General features: G+C 39.5%; 1 protein-coding gene across 1 annotated transcript in view; it reads right to left on the bottom strand.

The window, feature by feature from the left end:
• LOC134678766 (JNK-interacting protein 3) overlaps window positions 1–23,625 on the bottom strand; it is a 57,270-nt gene that overhangs the window by 22,916 nt on the left and 10,729 nt on the right. Inside the window, exons 4-12 of the mRNA XM_063537465.1 lie at window positions 22,701–22,888; window positions 19,116–19,266; window positions 17,881–17,916; window positions 16,990–17,007; window positions 15,499–15,556; window positions 15,019–15,178; window positions 14,189–14,311; window positions 13,584–13,708; window positions 8,259–8,421 (exon numbers count right to left, since the gene is read on the bottom strand). Of these exons, the coding sequence (XP_063393535.1) occupies window positions 8,259–8,421; window positions 13,584–13,708; window positions 14,189–14,311; window positions 15,019–15,178; window positions 15,499–15,556; window positions 16,990–17,007; window positions 17,881–17,916; window positions 19,116–19,266; window positions 22,701–22,888 (1,022 nt within the window). The remainder of the gene's footprint in view (window positions 1–8,258; window positions 8,422–13,583; window positions 13,709–14,188; window positions 14,312–15,018; window positions 15,179–15,498; window positions 15,557–16,989; window positions 17,008–17,880; window positions 17,917–19,115; window positions 19,267–22,700; window positions 22,889–23,625) is intronic.

Below are 23,625 nucleotides of genomic sequence, written 5' to 3' on the forward strand. Positions count from 1 at the left end.
AACGACTACGAACGGCAGTTCAACCTGTTCTCCGTTTGACTCCGCTCCGACACGACATCGACATATGCACAGGTCATATGCAGGTGAGGCCTTCTCAAAAGTCTCAAAACGAACGAAGAATTTCACAGCTAATTCATCTGGCTGTACACGGCGTACGGCCACAATCAGAATCACATTTGGTGTACCCAAATTCGTAGCTCTGAGCGTTAACAATAAAGCTCGGTGAACATTTAATCTTGTTTCGTTATTACCTTCGAGCAACACGGAAGGGAGGCGGCATTCGCACTATTTCCCCTCTGCCGAGGTACAAGATTAGCGCGTCAATCTAATCTAGCGCGGGTAATAAAACTAGTTGCACTTGGATTTTTCACTAGACCGAGTCCAGACGCGCGCGTGAACACTGCTGCACAAAAATGCCTGTTTGCTCGGTTTTTTGCTATAAAAAGAGGTCGGGGACATCAAATTTACAAAAAGAAAGTGTTACATTTCACATGTAATATTTTTTTTTACATATCATACGTTTAATTACATTTAAATACAATTAGGATTGTTCATTTTTTTTAGACCCCCATTTTTATTTTATTTTATGAAAATATAGGTTAATTTAAGATACCAATTTGAATGATTTAGTAATTCGTGGCTCGGTTGAATATTTATAATTTATTGAAAATATGAGATACGACTTCTCGTAAATTACATGTCGTCGGCTGATTAGGATAATGCACAAGCAACAACAAGCATTAAAAAAATAGTTGTCATTGTCAATTGATTGTAATGTCACCGGTCGACAATGTCAGTGTCACGTGTTTCTATAAATAACAATCGTCTGGAATGGAAAACTCTTTTATTTTGAATCATTAATTTCAAAATACCTACGCTATAAATTTGAGAAAGCTGATTCCAGAAATCTGCCTAAGTTATATAATATAACTTAGTTCTATTGGAGTATGTATCCATATATACTTGGTCAAGCAGATCTTGTCAGTAGAAAAAGGCGCGAAATTCAAATTTTCTATGAGACGCTATCCCTTCGCGCCTACATTTTTCAAATTTGCCGCCTTTTTCTACTGACAAGATCTGCTTGACCAAGTATAGCATCCAACTCCAACCATAACTTGGCTGAAATCAAGGGAGCAAAAATACAAATGTAAGTTACCTACATCATATATATTTTAACTGATTCGATTTGTAAGAAGATTGGATTCATAAAATCGTTACAAGCGTCCATTGCTAAAGGTAGCTTAGCACCCAGTGGGTGCTTTCTACCGGCTTGTCACCATTGTTTGGATATTGTACTACATACTTATACTACTATATTAGGAACATGCCAATTTTGCTAATTATATCCTATTATTTCAGGTCATCGTGATTCCTATTTAGATACAGCTGTGAGATATGTAACTGCACTTGGGCCCAGAACAAAGTTGAGCATTTTATATTGAAACGAACGTCATATTAATTATTAATCGTCGTAATACTTTACGACCGTAAATAATGCCTGGGAACAGAGTAAATAACAAACCATACACTTCTCTTCTGGATGGTCAACAAGAAGCCATCATTGTCAGATGCTCGTGCAGAACATGATAAACATACATTTAATGTAAAGTTACTATTTTTTTTGGAAACATATATAACATATTTCCCAAATTAATAAAAACGTAGGTAAACAAAAACATGTTTTATTATTCACAACTCTTTATTTTAAGTCTTGTCCACCATGATATCAGCGGCTTGAACTGCAACATGTACCTGGAAATTAGAAATTATATCTTTTTAAGGCAGTTTCAGGCTGAATTTTGAGTATGGCTATGTATTCTTGTATATTCCTTCTTTCTAGTAGGCACCATCTCTGTTTAACGGTTTGCCTTTAGATACTCTGGCTACATTACCACAGAAAATAAATAGATACCACGACCCTACCGATAAAGTGAGCTTTTAAATACTTAATTGTAGTAAATTAATATTAATTTTATACTTACATCGATGTGATTCTCACAGCAATACTGTGTGTAACACGTGAAGTAGGTAGGTATTCCAAGTTTAATTCACGGCACCATCTTTCACGTCGTAGGTCTTCGTGGATTCGAACTATTATTTTTGTGAATCATTCCCACACATAGGAACAAGGTTTTTGATATATTATTAAGCAATGAAATCTACTGTTTAGGTATTAATTATAAATCAAATTGTAACAAACAAGCGCAGCGGTTTAACTGAAAAATTTTGTTATGACAATCGATGACAATGATAACTTTGACAATACGTGAGTGACGGATTTATTTACTATGGTTCGATAACTTTTATTATGCAATGACTTTACATTCAGCCCAGGAGAAGGTCAAACTAAGGTCATAAGGATATTTGTTGAAATATCTTCAATCCTCAATTATTATATCGCAGCAAATGTCGGAAACTGTTTAAAAACCTTATATCTCGAAATGGTTTTCGAAATAGAACATTTGAAAAAAAATTAACAATCCTAATTATTATATTTTAGTCTCAAGTAATTGTTGGATTTATCGATTTTGCTCGCTCAGTACAAATTGCGGATCGGTCGAGCGACAAATCCGACTTCTCATCTCTCAGAATACAATGACATACTTCAACGAAAATGTGTTAGTGTGCGTGTTGTGACACTAGTCACTCGTCCGTACACAAAAAGAGAACGAGGTTTGCAAGATTTGTCTTTGACGTGTGTCATTTTCTATGTATTTGTGTTGTCATTACAGAGGGCCTACCGCGAACCACGTTTGACGTGTTGCCTCCCTGTCACACTTACGTATGAATTTACAAGTGCCATAGAGAGGCAACACGTCGAACGTGGTTCGCGGTAGGGCCTCTGATTGGATTTTGTATGTAAGTGTGTGAGAAGTGCGACTGTGTGCACCTTCCCCCCGCGAAAAATGGCAGAAAGATTTGTACGGTGAGATATCGCTTGGGCCCCTCCCTTCCGACGTGTCGGAAGCCGGTGTTGCTCGAAGGTTATTACTATGTTACATAATTTAACGTGCATAATTGATTAACTTTATAATTTTATTATGTCTATTTTTCTTTATTTTGATTTAGCAACTTGACGTACATTGTCATTAACCGACTTCCAAATCTCAAAGAAGGAGGTTATCAATTCGGTTGTATGTTTTTTTTTTTATGTTTTTTTTTTTTTTAATGTTTGTTACTCCATAACTCCGTCATTACTGGACCGATTTTGAAAATTCTTTTTTTGATTGAATGTATATGCATACAGATTGGTCCCGTTTTTGTCAAAACCCAGTTCTGATGATGGGATCCATGAGGAATCGAGGGAACTCCTCAAATCTTAAAGGCATACACATAGTGATTTTTGGTTTTTTATCAACGAATCAAGCATATACATCCAAATAAGTGACATTTGATGAAGTGGAACTGCTGATGATGATCAGAACGGAACTCTTCAAAGACGCATAGTTCACGGTTGGCGATTTGTCCTCTTCGTTATGTTTGTTAAGCAAGTTAAGTTTTTAAGCCACGTTTTTGTCAAGCTCGAGTTCTGATGATGGGATCCATGAGGAATCAAGGGAACTCCTCAAATCTTAAAGGCATGCGTATAGAGATTTTTGTATTTACATCAGAAAATCAAGCATTTTCATTAAAAACTGTCGCATTTGATGAAGTGGAACTGCTGATGATGATCAGAACAGAACTCTTCAACGACGCATAGTTCACGTTTGGCGATTTTTCCTCTTCGTTATGTTCGTTAAGCAAGTTAAGTTTTTAAGCCACACTTTTGTCAAGCTCGAGTTCTGATGATGGGATCCATAAGGAATCGAGGGAACTCCTCAAATCTTAAAGGCATACGTATAGAATTTTCTGTATTTTCATCATAAAATCAAGCATTTACATTAAAAACTGTCGCATTTGATGAAGTGGAACTGCTGATGATGACCAGAACAGAACTCTTCAACGACGCATGGTACACGTCTGGTGATTACGAATTTCGATTTTGACTTGGACTGGGACCCGGACTCGGACACATACCCGGACCCGGACCTGGACTCAGATCCAGATTCGGACCCGGACTCGGACCCGGACTCGGATCCTGACTCGGACCCGGACTCGGACCCGGACTCGGATCCTGACTCGGACCCGGACTCGGATCCGGTCTCGGATCCGGACACGGACACGGACCCGGCCTCGGACCCGGACTCGGACACAGACTCGGACCCGGACTCGGACTCGGACCCGGATTCGGACCTGGACTCGGACCCGGGCTCGGACCCGGACTCGGACCCGGACTCGGACTCGGACTCGGACCCGGACTCGGACCCGGACCCGGACTCGGACTCGGACTCGGACCCGGACTCGGACCCGGACCTTGGCCCGGAAAATATGATACCTTAACTAAATAAACCACTATGATTACCTACCATAAAATGTAGGTATAAAGTATGATGATGCCAATCTTACTAACCCCTCCCGCTTAAACCCCCGTACACCGCACCGCATGCGCCATTAAGTGGGTTAGGTTAGGTTTGAACTGCGATCCTCACAGAACCGAACTGCTATCTGAGAAGTGGGTTAGGTTAGGCTAGAACTACGACCCTTATGGCTCCTCTACACGATGGGCCAACGCCGGCCACTCCAAGGGACGCATTTATGCGTTAGAGGGAGCAAGTAATATTGCTATCTCTTTCTACCGCATGGCTGCGTGCCTTGGAGTGGCCGGCGTTGGCCCATCGTGTAGAGGAGCCATTACAGCAGCGAAATGCTAGTAGAAAAATGGGTGGTTTTACCTCCTTTTCTACATAGTGTACTATCTACTATAATCTTTCACCGGCCCCCAAAGAAGTCGGTTTTTTTTTCTTAAAAATTATTTATGTACCTAGTATTCCTAGTAATAGAGTAAACAAACTGAAAAATTTGCAATCCGTGGTTTATGTCTTGTGACTGTGAAGGTTTAATACAACAATTATGAACTTTTTGAAAGGCGACACACTCCGGTAGAAAACAGTGGTAGAAAAAAGTCTAAACAAACTGTTGTTAACGTATGCTGTCTTTATTATTTCTATGAACTGGCAATAATAGAGACAAGTGTATCTCTGATCCTGTTGTCGCTATCTCTATCATCGTCGTGAAGGTTTGAGACAGTTTGAGATAATAATTATAAACTTACTTATAATAAAAAGCAACGTACTTGATGTTTTTACATGCGGTCTTTGTAAAAGTACTAAATATGTACAGAGTGCTTAGCCAAGATGCCAATCGTTTGCGCCGTAGTGAACGATTCGCTAATGTCTCTCTCTCTCTCTCTCTCTCTCACTGTCGCACTAATATCGACGAGTGATATTAGTGCGAGTGAGATAGAGAGAGAGATAACCGTTTTGTTCGCTACGGCGCGAACTCAGCCCTCTGTTCTTTTCAGTGATAAAGTACCTTCGATAACACTAAAAAACAGCCAACCAATTTGGTTGGTTGGCCGCTTCAGAGCCATGTGCAGTACAGATGAGGAAGTTGCGGAAAGTGAAAGTTTCTAAGAAGTTTTTAGAATGGAAAGTTTTATTTCTCATACAAAAATCACTTTGACCATGTCGTAGCTACGTCTATCTCTCTCCCTTCCTAGCTATTTATCCCAAATAATGAACAAAAACTTATAGTTACTGCGTTTATTAATCTTAAGCAACTACATAACATTAGTACTTACATTAACACAACTAACAAACAAGAATAACACTTTTCAGTTTCCATTCAATCTTACCCGATTGCTTTTTTGCTTTTTCTATTTTCGATGTGATGTATCATTAGGTACCCATATTTTATCAAATGACTTTATGAGGTATTTTTTCTCCTCTAGACGACTTCTGGGTTAGATCAATAGAATACACATAGTTCTGATATTTTGATACTGGTGGTTGTCGAAAATTGCGGAGTATTCTCTGGTATACCGCCAACAACAGACTCGAATATCACCGCCTGATGCACGCTGGCTGATAGGATGCACCGCCGTCCCGAGCCCCGGGAAGGCTCGTTGTCCCGCAAACGTGGCACTAGGTTCAAAGTTGACGATGACACTGTCAGTCTGCTTCCGATCGGGAAATCGTTTGCTGTGCAACAGCTTGGTTTGAACTTCTTCTAGCTCCACCGTTCAATCATGTAATTCAGTCATCTTGTTTAGATTGAATTACATAATTAATTGTTATACACATGCTTGACAGTTGTCAATATTGACAAAGTTCAAAGCATTTTTCAAATAGGTAGATAATGAAGTAAGTGTATTATGGAGGTTTTTATTACGAGAATAAATTATATTAAAAACTGTTTCCATTACATAGCAAAAAAAGTTTTTTGAGTTTGTCAACAAAACATAACGTGGCATTGCATATTGATTAGTTAGGGAGGCGAGGCAGCTAAATGGCGTAATTCAACGGCGCCGTCGAGACCTATCAAAATCGAAAGATAAAATAATTTCGAAAAGAAAAGCTCGTATGGCAAAAACCATTTTAGCGGTGGGTTTGACGTGTACGGTTTTTCAAAAATGTAAAAAAAAACAGTTACTTGGGCATTCTCGAGCGCGTCAGATATTCATACTACGTATGCCCCGAGTGCCTCTGATAACAACGGTATACTAATCTGCCGGTTTGCGTGGTGGGAGTAGGCATATAAAGTAGTCAAAAATGCAAAAAAAAAAAATTTACTAGAGCGCGTCAGATTTTCGGAAGGGGTGTTAAGTAGGCCCCAAGGAAGCTTCCTTTAAAAAAACTGTCGATTTCGGCGTGACGATAAGTTACGATGAATTTTTGAAAATGCAAAAAAAGAAAGTTTTTTTTAAATACTCGAGCGCGTCAGATTTTCATAGGGGAGGTTTATCTCGGTATCCTGAAAGCATATTTTTTTAATCTGACAAAAATGTTGGTGGGTTCTCTTAATCTGACCGAAAAAGGTTTTTTGGTTTCTTTTTTTTCCTTTCTTTCTCCTTGATAAAACGGGGAATTTAAGAATGACAATAAAGCGATAGATACAACCAACGTAAATGTAGATGAAATGTAGTACAAAGTGTATTATTTATTGTATAAAAAAATGAAATGATATAAAAATTGGATTATAATTGTATTGTTATCTATGATCTTTACATTTTTGCTCAATACAATTCATCTTCTTCTTCTTCTTCACTGGAACTTTCATATTGTGGCTCCTCATCCACAACATCACACACCATCACACGGCCCATCATCTCACGGTACGTCCAAAAAACAATTTGAGGATCAACAGGCTATTGAATAATATACATACATGAAACTGTACATGTTAATAATACTTTTGTATACAGATACGCGTAACTTTTTCCGAGTCCACGAAAATTGTGGAGAAGCTTTAGAAAAAAAAATTTTTGAGATATAATAAAAGTCACATAATTTAATCATCGTTATTTCATATCAATTTTTTTTAACACCCTCTGTTTTCGAGATATACTCAAAAAACCGGGAGTTTGAGTTTTTATGATGCTTCAAGTCAAAAAGTTTTAACTTTGGACAAAAATGTAAAGAGACCTTTTTTGTGTAAAATAAAATTACCTTTTTTGTTTATTTAAACTTTTTTTTGTAAAATGTATCGTTCGCGACTTATATGCCGCAACGCGTTCTTAGGAAGACGAAATGGCTCCTCCACACTTCCGGTCATGCGGAAACCGGCAGATTTTGTATTTTTAGTAAGTTTTAGATTATATTCTTCAAAATAAAAAAAATAAAAAATCGCGCTCGAGAATGCCGGATTAACGTTTTTTTTTTTACAAGTTCGCGACCCTATAACTCGGCGGCGTCAAGGACTTATCGTCAGATTAGTTAAATTTTGTCTTTAAACACTAAAATCAACCCCCAATATCTTAATCTGACGCGCTTGAGTATTTCAGACTATCCATTTTTTTTTACTAATCTGATCGTCTATCCTAGGCGCGCGTCACTACATATAGAGCTAAATACTATTAGGTCTAAGGTATCTCTCATATCTTAAACTGCCACGCTCGAGTATTGCCGAAAATTCCCCTATTCGCCTCCCTAACTATAAGCAACGTCGGGCGTGGTCAGTACTTGGATGGGTGACCGTTTCTTTTTTGTATTTTTATCCGTTTTTTTTTTTTGCTTTATAGTACGGAACGCTTCGTGCGCGAGTCCGACTCGCACTTGCCCGGTTTTTTTAATATGTCTTTTTGTACAATAAAGAGTTTACTACTACTACTACTACAGTTTAGTGGGATGCAAGTGACCCTAAGGGGGCAAGGCACATACCTGGCGGAACTGCTCGCTGCGCTCGTGCCGGCGGTGATGGTGGTCGGTGAGCTGCGTCTCGAGGAAGTCGGCCTGGGTGCGGGAGTGCCGCATGCCGGACTGCGGCGCGGCGACCGCGCGCAGGTGCGGCGTGGACAGAGGCCGCGCGGGCCGCTCCGTCCCGCTACAACCGGCAACGTGAACGGTTACGTGAATGTTCTTTATTTTTATGGAATTATATTAACATCAATAAATTGCTCTGATAATTAGATTAAGATTAATTACGATTCATAAGAGCTTGTTGCTAGGTCTACATGAATAAAGAGTATTTTGAGTTGAGTTGAGTTAACACTTTCGGTGCCGAGCGCCCCGTTTCCAGTACAAAATGAACACACATACGTGTTCTTGGCAGTGAATGTGTTCATGAGGTTGTTGAAGGTAACAGGTCACTCACATGACTTTTAGATGCAATAGATTTAACACAAAAAAGGCCGGTCAAGTGCGAGTCGGACTCGCGTTCCAAGGGTTCCGTACATAAGTCTGACTCACGCTTGACTGCGCGTTTCTAATAGGTTTTCCTGTCATCTATAGGTAAAGTAGGTACTTACTATTTTGTGTATTTTTTTCAAAATTTTAGGCTCAGTAGTTTCAGAGATAAAAAGGGGGGGGGGATGGTCGGACAGACAGACAGACGCACGAGTAATCCTATAAGGGTTCCGTTTTTTCCTTTTGAGGTACGGAACCCTAAAAACTATTTTGGTATAATGGTTACAAAACTATTAAATAAAAAAATAACAGTATTGGAGCCTTCTTAAATGATCGTGAAGATTTGTACAAGTTTAGAGTACAGTCAGCAGCAGAAGTCGCTATACACTCCAGGTGCTCAAAGAGAGGTAAACGTTTAAACTGTCAAAAAATTGTTGACTGTCATGGTAGCATATACTTGTGAGCGCTCAACATGTCACAAATATCATAACAGTCGCTATTCATTAATTTCTACACTTACAACAAATTATTGATACCTTAGCTGTCAAAAAACCACTGGTATCTAAGCGGTCAACGTGTCAAATATATCTGAACAATATGGAAAAATAGACGTTTAAAGCATACATGTATGGTCGTATATTGAATGAATAATAGCTGTGCTAATTTCAGGTAAAGCGTTTTGACAATCATCGAAAGCAGTACAGTCTTGTCATCACATACATCTATCTCACGTTTTGCCCTTCAACCATTGACAGTGGTCTGTCAGTCAACTTACTGCAAACTATTTCTTTTATTGAATAGAATCATGAAAACGAATGAGTGACACATAGCGAAAGCTAACTGAAGCCGAATTTAGAGCCAATTGTCAAGGCACGTTGTGGTCTTGTTACTAAGGCGTTTGCTTTTCAAAGCAGAGACCGCGGGTTCAAATCTCAGTCGGACGCACCTAGAAATTACAGCTTTTTTTTTTGGGTTTCATTTCTATTATTAATTTGTGGTTTTATATTAATTTCGCATAAGTTTATATGTTTTTTGAAGATATTATGTCACATGTAGCGTATGTACGACTTTCTAACAGGACGTTGTAGGTTTGAACCCGCAGTGGGCGTTCCTTATAGTCCGTTTTTTTTAGCATTAGAAAGAACTTCGCAGAAGTAAGCTTGTGGTTCCAAATCCGGCACTTTTAGCGGTAATAATTTGAAGTAAATTGTATGTATTGACCATGCTACATTAGATAATTCAATTATTATTAACAATTAAAGAGCCTGATAAAAACTGCACGCTTGCTTCTGTGGAGTTCTTTCTAATGCTAAAAAAAACGAACTATAGATTACTCCTGTGCCGAATGCCATTTGATGTTTACTGCTAGGTTATACTAACAATAAGTTCAAAGATATACAGTATGTATCAGGACGAAAGGCCAAGAAAGAGACCCATTAATGTTTAGATCATACTGGAAGATCAACTTTTACTATGGGACCAACCCCGATAACGCGGAAAAATAATTGGAAGTTTTATATATTTTGCTGGTCTGATGTTGAAATTTTCTATGGGAGAGTAAATTTTTTTCCGGGGTTTCGGGGTTGGTCCCATAGTAAAAGTTGCTCAGTATGACCTAAACATTAATTGGTCCCTTTCTTGGCCTTTCGTTCTGATACATACTGTATATAACTCCGTATACTCTATCCTCTCTGCTAAGTTGTAAAAACAAAATTCGTCATTCCTCCAACAAGAGAGAAATAAAGAGAGGAGTCATAGTTGGATATGCTTAACACCTTTACTGCCCGTGCTTCTCACGTGGGGTCACGGCTAGCCTCTATTACAAAGCCATAAGGTTTACATGTCAGATTGGGACAGTGAACGTGTCACGTTTCAATTCTATTGTTTTCTACTTCGTTCTTTGATCGATTCGGAGCATCGTATTTTAGTACTATATAGTATATTTTAGTACAATAAGCGGGCTAAATAAATATATTAACATATGCTCTACGGTTTGGAAGAACGGCCGCCTATGACAGTTAAAATAAAAAACCGATCATTCTCGTAGAACCTACCAAAGAATATAATACTCAGAACCTAATTATCTATTGTCTAAGTTTGACACTTGACGATAAAATACTTCTTTAAGAAAGGAGGTGTCAATTCGTAGCTGCTACAGTATTTTTTTTTAAAGTTAAACTGATAAAACGTTGATGCTTAGTTACCATTGAAATAACAACTGCTTAGCAACTGGTGGCACCCTGGCTGCTGACGTACGTGATTGGCAGTGCGTGTAGGTATTAATGACAGCAGCTTGAATTTGAGTGCTTAGATACCACTGACTTTTTAACCGTTATTGTCATTGTGATTAAATAAGGGTGTATGCGTTAAAGAAAAACTCAGAAGTTAAGATATATGTGACGAACTGAAAGCCTACGCTAAAATGACAACTTAGATGTCCTTATTTTTGTGACGATTGAAGTGTATATGTTTTCTTGGACACCTTGCCCGCTCAGGTATATCTGCTGCTGACTGTACACGAATATTAAGAACATCATCTAATGATCATAACAATCTCGCATTCGCAAAATATCTGTAATAACTAGCCACCAGTCATCATGAAACGTCAATGTTAATATACTTTAAAAATTATTTTATTACTTCGCTCGAATTTTATTAAGAATTATGCAAGAATAAGGATAGATAAATGCGTTAACTTAATAAAACAGGAAAGATAGCAACTAAACAATCGCCATGCAGTGATTTTATTATAAATAGCTTTTACTACGAGCCTTGGATAGTTAATAAGAGATGGTATACTAAAGTCAGCTTTCATAAAATTCTTGTACCTACATAATAGCTTTCCAGTGAAATGACACGTACCTATACAGGTTGTCCCAAGACTATGGGCCATCAAGGGAAAGTACCTTAAATATCGTAGATAGGATATTTTGCTAAAAGTAGACATTATTTTATTTTCAAAAACAATTTAAACTACATTCATAGATTTTTAAATAACTACATGGTTGTACCGGAAATCGAACCCGCTACACGAGAAAAAAAAATCAATCTGTATTTTTATCATACCGATCGAAAGGCTTCATCATAAGGATTATTTTTTGGTAAATAACTTAGTGTCAGAAATAAAAGACCGTGAATTTTAACATTGGATTCCCGGTTCAACCATTTAGTTATTTAAAAATCGATGAATGCAGTTTAAATTGTTTTTTTAAATTAAAATAATGTCTTCTTTCAGCAAAATATCCTATCTACGATATTTAAGGTACTTTCCCTTGATGTCCCATAGCCTTGGGACGCCCTGTATAGACGAACGTGATGGAACTTTGAGGTTTCTTGAGGCAAAGAGCGTATTTAATTAATAATTACGGAACTCTTGAAACTTTATCTCTGTTGTCCAAAGTACAAGTTACGTGCAAAATTTAAAATCCATTTTTTGTAGAGATGCAAATTTCAAAATAATGTTATTGGTAATTCGCATTGTGCATGAAATTCGGTCATGGAATAATACTAGCAAGCTTGATAAGTAAAATCTTGTAAGGTCAATCGTTAGTATTCATTTCAAAATCAGCCTAGTTTTGCGCCCGTTAACGTAGCAGGATAAGAAACAATCAATCACCACTGGAAGTTGACTAGATCACTTTATCAACTAGAAAATTCTGAACTTATCCGTATTTTAATTTATACGGGAGGCATTTTTATTTGCGGAATGGGATATGATGCGGATATGGCACAACATCAGTGGCGTGCAGTGCATACAAAAAAAGGTAGGCACTAGGGTAGGCAGTCCATACAAAATGACCAAAAAAAAAGTTGCCGATTTTTATAGTTTGCGTTACATTCCTTCAAGAATGACTCTTCTAGAGCCCGATTTAAGTCTTATCTCCACTGCACGCCACTGCACAACATTTTTCAAAAAACGATTACTGTCAATTATAGCATAATTTTGTTATTTTAGGAATTATTAAAAAACTATTTAGTCAAAAATGGATATGGCACAAATGTATTCTCAACCGACGATAAATGATACCCAACCTAAATGTACAGAAATCCCGTCCATATAAAAACCGGATGTAAACTAAAGTTTAAATACTTAAAATTAGCAAAGCAACACAAATTCGCGTAGCCGGTCAACTAAAGTCATGACGTTTCGAATTAAAACTGCAGAAATAATCGATTTTCCAGTTTGAAAATAAAACAATCAATAATGAAATTCGCTTTAGCAAGAAGATTGTGTGCTGAAAGGCACTTAATATTTTGCGTGAGTTAATATAATGAACGGATTTGTGTTGAAAGATTAATATTTTTGAATAACTTTAAGTTATAAATCAAACAAATAGCGCGGTACCTAAATAAAAACCAATCATAGCTATATAGACACATAGAGACATATAATAAAAGCCTTATTTTTAGGTCGGTGGTAAATATAAATTGTTGCTATAGTAAACTGCTGCAATAGTAGGCTACAAAATTATATTATTATTAAGTACTTTACAGTTATAAATTAGACATATACTAGAGGAAAAAAAGTAACCAATATTTTTATTTAATTACGAAGACAAAGTAGTATTAAAGAGCAGTAAGTTGATGCAGTAAAAGACTTGCTTGCCGGTTACTTTTCGGTGAAGGAAAACATCGCGAGGAAACCGGGCCAATACCAATAAGGCCTAGTTTCCCCTCTGTGTTGGAAGGTCAGATGGCTGTCGCTTTCGTAAAAAAACGTCAATTCTTGGAATTTGTTGTCAAGCGGACCCCAGGTTCCCATGAGCCGTGGCAAAATGTCGGAATACCGTGAGGACGAAGGCGGACGGCAGTAAAAGAATCATCTTCGTAAAATACCAGTGAGTTAACATACGGCCTTACCTGAAGAGGTTACTAAAAAACTTCCATATGCTCTGCTTGTTCTTCTTGTCCATGGTGGAGTCCACGCGGCTCGCGCGCACCATCTCCGTCCAGCGGACCGCGTCCTGCAACTCCATGAAACGTTCCTGGGAAGAACATTTATTTACAGTCAGTCGTAGAAACGTGCAGAAATTTGTATGCGACACGGGCCTGGTTATAAGTAAATCTTCTGTAACATTTGCCTAAAGTTTAACAAGTTACTGTCACACTTTTGCTTGTCTGTCAAGTACCTCTCAAGACCTTTCTAATGAACGTAATCTCGATGTGTTTTTCCACCGAGGAGTTCCGTTTGCTTACACCCGGCTGCATCATCAGATGAGCTCCAAGTTACCATAATTATTGCATTGTCGGCGGAATTGAGGAAGTACTCCAAAGTTTACCTGATTTGGATACCAGGAGGTGGTTCATATTTAAGTTATAAGATTTGACTCAAACAAACAAACAACAACATGAGCAAGATAGATTAAAAAAAAATGTGTATAAAGACAGGGTTGCCGAGACGTCAGCTCCTTTGGTGAGACAGCTTGTCTTATTCGCCCGCGCTGTTGCTGACCATCTTGTATTACCTTGTACTGGTTCCTCTCCATAAGCACCCTGGCCATCTCGACGCGCGTGAACCGCCTCCGCTGCGACATGGGCACGTCGGCTTCGTCCTCATTTTCGCCGCCCGCGCTGTTGCTGACCGTCTCCTGGTAACAATTGAACGACCTATAACATTCGTACTGAACCCGCGAACACGTATGCATTTACATACATAGCATAGGGTAAGTTAGTCATCGATTAGTTTTAAGAACTAGATTTAGGTACCAACTAATTATTGGCAATTTTGTTTTACTTTACAGAGTCTAGCTGACAAAAACTCTATGTTAGGTGAAATTAAGAGAGACTATTAGGCACATGCATTTGTAATACGTAAACGTACAGTCAGAAGCAGAAGTTGCTGAGCGGGTGAGGTGTTCAAAATGACCTTGACACGCTCTTATTCTCTTAACAATAAAGTTGCGTCAAGACCATTTTGAACACCTGACCCGCTTAGCAACTTCTGCTGCTGAATGTACTGTAAACATTGACGGGTGCCATTAATCAAGGCTTTATTAAGGGTCGGTTGCACCAAACTGTTAAAGAGTTCGCAAAATTTGTATGTATGGAAAGTTTCATAGTAAAGCGGCGGGGCGCGCCGGCTGACGTTGATCAGTCTGTCAAATGTGGTTGGTCCAACTGGCCCTAAAGATCGGTTTTCCTAGGATAGCGGTGCCGTCACATAGCGGCCGTCTCCATACTAAATAATACGCCTAAATATGGATGTCGTAGTATTTGTATGGAGACGGCCGCTATGTGACGGCACCGCTATCCTAGGAAACTAGAGCATAAGTGAGCTTCCGGTATTCTAATTTACCTTCAAATGCCTCAGCTCCTCTTCCAGCTGGGTGACTCTCTCCCTGAGCTTCTCTCTGGCCGCGCTGAGGTTCGAAACTTCCTCCCTAAGGATCTCCTGTTCGCCGGTCAGCTCGTCCACTTTCACTATAAGATCGTCCTTGACCACGTTCAGGGCGTTCCTGGCGAGTTCAAATAATGCAAACGTTAGTGACATAACAGATCCGGCGATCGTCAATGTTTTTTAACCTACCTAAATCTTCTAGACCGAGTTTAGAGCAATTATTTCATGCAACCGATGATGCCAAAAATGCGGGGGACCGCGGGACGAGGTGAGCGAAGTCCCGTGCCGTGATTGGTCCGTTCAAAGACACGGACATCACACAAAGACACTTTCGACTCGAACATGGAGTAAGATTACCGTATGCGTGGCAGAGGGGGTAGCGCGACTATGCTAAGTCTGGAGGATGTTTTGTCTGTGCCCTGAACTGAGATGACTTACTTTGTAGCGAGCAATTCGTTGTTCTCCAATATTAGGTTCTCCACTTCTTTGCCCATTCCTGTGGAATAAACATTTCATCAAGCATGCTTTACAACATCCATACGAAACTCTAAATAGGTGTTTTAGTTAGATTAGTCAAAATAACTAAAGAGAATATCGGAAAATTCGTATATTTTACTGAGAACAATATGAAAAAAGTGGTAGATTCGGATCAAGGTCACTCTGCACAGGCTTTGTTACAAAGTGTGTAAGTGTCACCATAATTGTCAAATTTTATGAGAATACGAGGGTTGCACTGAAAATGTCGGGAATAGAGAATACTGTCGCATCTAGACAGTCAATCTTTATTTTAATGCATACTTAATCTCAAACTGACCACGCATATAAATTTTCTTTTGAAAGTAATCATTCTGTAATGCACACGGCTCATAATCCCAAAGTCCTTTTTGTATGGCGATTTTGGAGCCTTAGTGGTTTTGTATGAAATTCGTGGAGTAGCCAACGGAATTGAAGTTTTTTTTACATATATATATATATATAATATTTTTTTACTGTTGTCATATGAATATTTAGGAATGTCGAAATCTGCCGATATGCAACTTTTTTGGCAGTCTTTTTAATTAACAGCACAAATGCGATTTTAATTTTTGACGTCGCTTTGGAATGACATGCTTCTTTAAGATCATCTATGGGATAAAATGAAAGTGACTTTCATATTTAATTTTAACCGCAAACGAGCGTACGATGAACTCTAGTTCATAAAAAAATAACAGAAGCCCATTGTAACTTTTATTTGTTCGCTGAGGGCATATTGAAAACCGTTTAAAAATTTGATCGGAAAAATCACTTTGCCAAAAATTCAAATAATGTTCGACATACAATTTTCAAATTGCCAGTAATTCTTAAATACAAATGACAACCAAATGAAATATACCTTAAAAGTTTTATAAAGAGTTACATTTTTATAAATTATATGCCTCTTTCTATTATGTTATTTCTAAGTGTCCCATTCCCGAATATTTCAGTGCGACCCTCGTATGACGTAAACAAGACATACAAACACAAAATGATACGCTTCAAGAAACGTCTTTACGTGTTGTGTGCAAATGATTTTGCGTGCTTCGTCACTGACTTTACAGTGAGCTGCAACACACACTTTATGAACGGAGTCCATCCATAAAGTGGGTATGCACTTTTGCAATGGTGTGTATATCAGCAGCCGATCGTAAGATCAGGCAGATCTTAATGTTCCTGTGTATTGTTTTGAGGATAGTCACATTAAACCAATATATAGGTAAGATAGGTTCGTTAGGTTGCTTCAGATGCCCGAAGGGCAAACTGCCCATAAATAGGAGCCCCGCGGGGCTCCGACGACTTAGGGAACGAGTCAAAGATTTTCACGTTTCACGATATGCCTAGGAATTTCACGATATGCCTGATCTTACGATCGGCCGCCGACATGTACATTCTAGTTAAGAAAAGTTTACTTACCGAAGTAGTTGTCGTTAACTGCATGGCCAGTTTGTTAGGGCATGAAATAAATGTACACGGATTAGTAACACTGCAGGCGGACTCACATCGCAAGTTAATAGGAATAATAGGACATACAATATGTTATGTTATTATATTTACAATTAGAATTTTTGTATTATGTATGTTTTACTACTTTAAATACAATGGTTACTGCAAAAAGTAAAATAATCGTTTTTTAGTGTAATCAATGTTTCATTTATACTTGGGCGCTTTGATAACATTATGTTATTAACATGAACGTGCTTAAGCGATTGAAAAGCACTTCCATATTTGGTGCCATCTGCAGAATACATCTTGGCCACTCTATTGGATCATGAACAGGGATAATCTGGCAAGGAAAAAGACTGAAGACGAATTAACAAATTTAATAATTTATGTTTTTTTTTAGACTGTCAACTGATGCCCTACCGCGAAATACGAAATTTGTTTATCTACCTCTCTTTAGCTCATACATATTCGCGGTATAGAGAGGCGGGTAAAGAAATTTCGATCTTATAATTCGCAAATCTTCTTGAAAAGACAGAGTTCATATATAAAGGTAAGTTAGGTGTTGCTATTAGTAGATACAGTCAGCAGCAGAAGTTGCTAAGCGGGCGAGTTGTTCAATATGATCTTGACGCGACTTTATTGTTAAGAGAATATGAGCGTGTCGATGTAATTTTGAACACCTCGCCCGCTTAGCAATTTCTGCTGCTGACTGTACATGCTCGAATCAATAAAACCTGTTATACGAGAATACACAGATTTCTGTTGTTGTGTAACCGAATTAAAGTGACCAAGTGTGTTCAACAATATCAACATAAATTATGTACAATAGTACAATGCATTATAATATTGGGATTAACTTACCGGAGGATGCATATTCGCCAGGGTGAACCCAGCTTCCTGCTTGAAGACAAAAAAGAATATTAATAAAATATTACAATAATTGTTGTATTTTAACTTTTATGATAGAAAAAAAAATTCTCAAAATCTCAAAATTCAAAGTCGCTCAACGAGCTATGGAGAGGGCTATGCTCGGAGTTTCTCTGCGTGATCGAATCAGAAATGAGGAGATCCGTAGACGAACTAAAGTCACCGACATAGCTCACCGGATAAGCAAGCTGAAGTGGCAATGGGCAGGCCACATTGCGCGCAGAGAAGATGGCCGATGGGGTCGAAAAGTGCTCGAGTGGAGACCACGGACTAGCAAACGCAGCGTAGGACGTCCACCCACAAGATGGACGGACGACCTTGTTAAAGCCGCCGGAAGACGCTGGATGCGGGTGGCTTCCAACCGGTACGAATGGAGGTCCAAGGGGGAGGCCTATGTTCAGCAGTGGACGTCTTATGGCTGAGATGATGATAGAAAAAAAAAGTGTTATATACAGTAGAGTGCTGAATTTATTGTAAAGGGCCGTCAAGGTGCTTATCCGTCCATTGGACGCCATTGTAGGACGATGTATGGCTTGTTATAGGGAAAAATGTAACAATTACCTTCTCAGATAGTTACATAGACAATTCTCGACGCGAACGATAGCGGCACTTCGCGGTTTACACTGCGCTCTTGGTCTGCGATTTGCTGACGGAACGTCAAAGGGTAACTCTAGGATTAGACGGTATATTACCCGTTAAGTCAGCACCGTCGTCGCCCTCGGCGATGCTCGCATCTGTGTCGTGGAAGGACAGCTCTTGATACAGCGAGTTGCCGCTTCGCTTCTCGCTCTTGGTCTGCGATTTGCTGACGGAACATCAAAGGGCAAGTCTAGGATTAGACGGTATATTACCCGTTATGTCAGCACCGTCGTCGCCCTCGGCGATGCTCGCATCTGTGTCGTGGAAGGACAGCTCTTGATACAGCGAGTTGCCGCTTCGCTTCTCGCTCTTGGTCTGCGATTTGCTGACGGAACGTCAAAGGGCAAGTCTAGGATTAGACGGTATATTACCCGTTATGTCAGCACCGTCGTCGCCCTCGGCGATGCTCGCATCTGTGTCGTGGAAGGACAGCTCTTGATACAGCGAGTTGCCGCTTCGCTTCTCGCTCTTGGTCTGCGATTTGCTGACGGAACATCAAAGGGCAAGTCTAGGATTAGACGGTATATTACCCGTTATGTCAGCACCGTCGTCGCCCTCGGCGATGCTCGCATCTGTGTCGTGGAAGGACAGCTCTTGATACAGCGTGTTGCCGCTTCGCTTCTCGCTCTTGGTCTGCGATTTGCTGACGGACGCCTGGTTCGGGGCAACGGGTGACGTCGCCTGTTAAAAATATAAATAATTAATTAATAGGCAATTAAACTTACTGTTTATTTTATTGTAATATATTTAAGATATAGTTGATCAAACTAATTTGTTAGTCAGTAAGAACCAGGAAAACTATACTCATCCTTTTCTTTTGGACGCGAGTACAAGTGTAAGACAAAGATAGTACGATTCTCTCTGTCTATGATTGAAATGAGACAGTCCTTTGACAAGCTATAAGTATGTTATTATAAGTTACACAAGTACACTCAGCGTCAAAAAAATCGCACTTCTTAACTTTTTTCTTTCAAGTGGTTTTAAAACTTATATTATATAAGGCAAGATAAGACTATGGGGCCTTATTTGAAAGGTCATGAAACCCTCTATTGGAAAATGTCGTAAAGTGGACGATCTACCCCATACAAAAAGAAATTTTTCAGGAAAAACGAATCAACGTGCATTGAGGTTAAAATTGCAAAGAATAAAAACACTACAAAATCAACAGATACAGTAAAAATAAACTTAAAACTAAGCTTAAAACCTAGTGCTGCCTCCTCCTGCCCTCCGAGTAGCTTCCATGCGATCAGTCATGACTGTCATGAGTGCCACGATGCGTTTTTGAGGAAAGATATTCCACACCTCAATAATGGCGTTTTCAAGCCTGTCGAGAGTGGCAGGAGCAGGATCATGCGGCCGAATCCACCGTTTTAGCTGATCCTAGTGATGTTCGATTGGGTTCAGGCCAGGGCTCTTTGCTGGCTACTCTATTACGGTGATCCCAACCTTCCACAGTTAGTCTCACACAAACAATGTAGGGTGACAGCGGGCGTTGTCATGCATAAACTGGAAGTGGGTCCAACAAAACCATCATATGGGATCACATGCTCCTTCAAGAACACTGTTATGTAACGCCGAGCAGTCAGGGATCCCTGGCTGTAACCACCTTCAGTGCGGGAAATGCACAGGAGATCAGTTTACTCGTCGATCGAAATGCCGCCTCAGAACATGCGAAATCCGTCCCCTTAGCAGACGGTTTGTTCAGTGCAGGCTTTTACGTGAATTGCTCTCCCTGCCTCCTACACATCCCCCTGCACCTGTAGTTGGTGTAAAGGCACACCCTCGTCTCGTCGGAAAAGAGGACATTCTTCTATTGTTCAAACGTCCAATCTTCGTGCAGTCGGCAAAATTTCCTCCTGGCTATTCGATGATCTTGCTTTAATTGGGGGCCTGTAGCAGCTCTACGGGGCAACATCTTCTTCTCTTCCAGCTTTCTTCCGATCGTAGAGATGCTTACTGCTGTTCTTTGAGCTGCTTGAAGCTGCTGTTGCAGCTCAACAGCCTCGGAGAAACGGTTCTGCAAAGAGTTCGATACAATGTACCGGTTGTTTCTAGCGGAAAAGCAGTGTTGTCTTCCAGGTCCAAGCCTCCTGATGTAACCACCAGTCACCTGGAACCCCAACAAGACGCGACGCACTCGGAAACCGCTTATGTTAAATCTTTCATTTTCTTTTCTTTTCAACTTCTTACTGCCATAGTCTTGTTTGCAGCAGTGCCACCTCTTGAGCTGCTCCTTCTGGCCTGGTATCCATGTCCAAGAGATTTTTCTTGCTGTAACGGTTCATCCGTGAGCTCAGTGACCTCTGGAGAGCGAATGACCCTAGTTATGGGTCACCTTTAGCCTCCATTTTATACCCGTCCCGGATTGCACAACAACGGACCGATTAAAATTGGATCTCGGCCCTTTTTTAAACAAAACGCCTATGTTCGGCGATGGTTATTTTTACTGACAATGACGATTTATCTTTTTAAAGTTTATTAATTTCTCTTTCAAATGATACTAATATTGACAGGGTACAATGCATTAGATAAGAGCTATATTTGCTTGAAACTAATTTTTGGCGAGGTGCGATTTTTTTGACGCCGAGTGTATTAATGCAATGTGAATGCTAATAGATCAATGCTACTAATTAGATCTATAAATAGGTTTCTAGTTACTTTGCAACAACGATCGACGTACCATCTTATTGAAGATCATCCAAAATATGGTATAATAAAATTCTTGTACCTTTATCATTCTAAATAAAAACAGTAAGACCATCCGTTACTGAGAAGAAAAATCATATATTTACTAGGTAAAATATTTTTCATAAAGGGGTTCACATATTTTTATAATTTGGTTGTATAAAGTTTATTATAAATAATAAGGTTAGATTCACGTGTTATTTTAAACGTCAAACTTCTATGAAATTATGCCGTGTAAATATAACACTTACACTACGTGGGCTAACAAATCCGCTGCAGATTTTACTTGGTCGGACTCTGCAATGTTCTTTTGAAATAAATATTAATGTCCTACTTAAACCTTCAAACAGCCACATTTAATGGCACTGGCATGAAAAATGGAACTTTCAAAATCGAATACGTCACAATGTGTCAATCAAACATGTCAATCAAACTCGCTATAAAATGCGATGCCAAGCTAAATGCACAATAATAATGCTACTATTTATTATGTGTAAACGCGTGTTCAGTTTGAAATGCTACCAGTGCTCGTCGTACACTGACAAAGATTGTTTTCCTCAGAATCTAGACGAGAGATATTTGAAACAGTGCAACACAGGTGCTGTGTGTCGATTGATAAACCAGGCCCATTTCTTCGATTCCGACCAAGATGTGGCGATCGTGCGCGAGTGTGCGTATCAATACGTGAAGCCGTTAAGCTGCGAGGTGTCTATAAAGCACTCAAACATATATTATTCGGAGGTGTGTGAATGCGAGGAGGACGGGTGCAATGCGGGCCGAGGACTTTATTGTGACATATGGACTGCCCTTTTGGTTCTCGCACATTTAGTTTTAGTGTGGTGTTTAATTATGAAGATTTAATAAAGTATAGTGTTTTTACTTGCGGTATTTTCTTCGTTTTTAACGCGATTCGAGTCGAGTCGGAGTTTGAGCTTTGAGATGATGATGACACGCTGTGTGCTTTAAAAGGTAGCCATGTCCCATATGAATTTACCACAGTGCGACGTTACACTTTTTCTGATTCATATTTTACATGAGTACCTTGATATTCATTCATCTTTGTTTCATTGACCCTAAATAGATACCTCGCTATTTATGGCATTAGAAAAGAGGTAAAATACCTTGACGTGTCTTTTTATTGAAAAACACTTTTGAAAAGGAATTCACGCAAATATGCAACGATTAAAAGTCGTATACGATAGTTTACATTACTTTGCTTTCACAAGTAATAGTTACTGCTTTATTAAAAAGCGTTTTTCAATAAAAAAGACAAGTCAAGATTGTTTATCTTTTTTCTAATGCTATAAAAACGAGAATACAGCAGGAGTATACAATATAAAGTGAGCTGCAAACTTGTACAGTCAGGCGGTCCGCACGGCGGCAAGTTCGGAGCCAAAGCGACGGTGGTGACAGGCTGTCGGAGTGTGTACCTGGCTCTGTTGCGTGACGGGGTCGGTCTGGTGGGCCCTCTCGACGGTCCTCACGGCGGCCAGCTCGGAGCCGATGGTCGGCGACGGTGGCGACGACGACAGGCTGACGGGGCTGCCCGGGATGCTCTCGGTTTGTTCCACTATATGCACGGAGCCTTCCAGCGACGCGAAGCCGAACGATATCGGACCTGGGACAAAATATTCAGCAAACTGTCACCAATTCAATATATGAATTACGTTTCGGTGCAATAAACCAATAGAACTTTGTTATTTCCAAAATTAACTTCTAAAACTTGTTTTATGCGTTAGTTAGAAGGACGCTAGGCTTCAAACAATAGTCATTTACATAGATCACGGGCAATTACAAACTGGGCGGTACTCCTACGCAAGGAGCCGGCGTGCTCAACTTCGTGGGATGTCTGGGTCGATATATACGAGTGGCTAGTATCGCGCTGCGCTGTCGGTATCGTAGAGCTCAATCGCTGAAATATCTAGTTTATAATCCTATAAGGCAATTCGGCAAACGTTTTAAAAAAAGAGCCAAACGAAGCAACAATCAACAATAATATGTAGCTTAAAGAGCCACAAGTTTCAGTGGTCTAAGATGCTTCAAGTGTTTTTTTTTTGTATGGCTTGAAGAGCCGCATCGCGAGCCGCGGTTTGTCGACCCCTGTTATCTGGTATGAAGAAGAAGAAGAAGAAGAAGAAATACATTTATTTTAACGTCACAACATAGTACATGTAAAAAAAAGAAAAGTGTGCAGACATAAAACAGATTAGGACGCTAAAATAGGATCCCCACTCAGCATGATGCCGCGGCAGACCGTGGCGCTGGTTTTCTGTGGGGACCTGACTTAATCTAAAATTGAATGGCGACACGTATTACGCCAACGACACACAAGTAAATTATTTACATTGATTAAAA

The sequence above is a fragment of the Cydia fagiglandana genome, chromosome Z, assembly GCF_963556715.1.
Source record: "Cydia fagiglandana chromosome Z, ilCydFagi1.1, whole genome shotgun sequence".
NCBI classification, from domain to species: domain Eukaryota; kingdom Metazoa; phylum Arthropoda; class Insecta; order Lepidoptera; family Tortricidae; genus Cydia; species Cydia fagiglandana.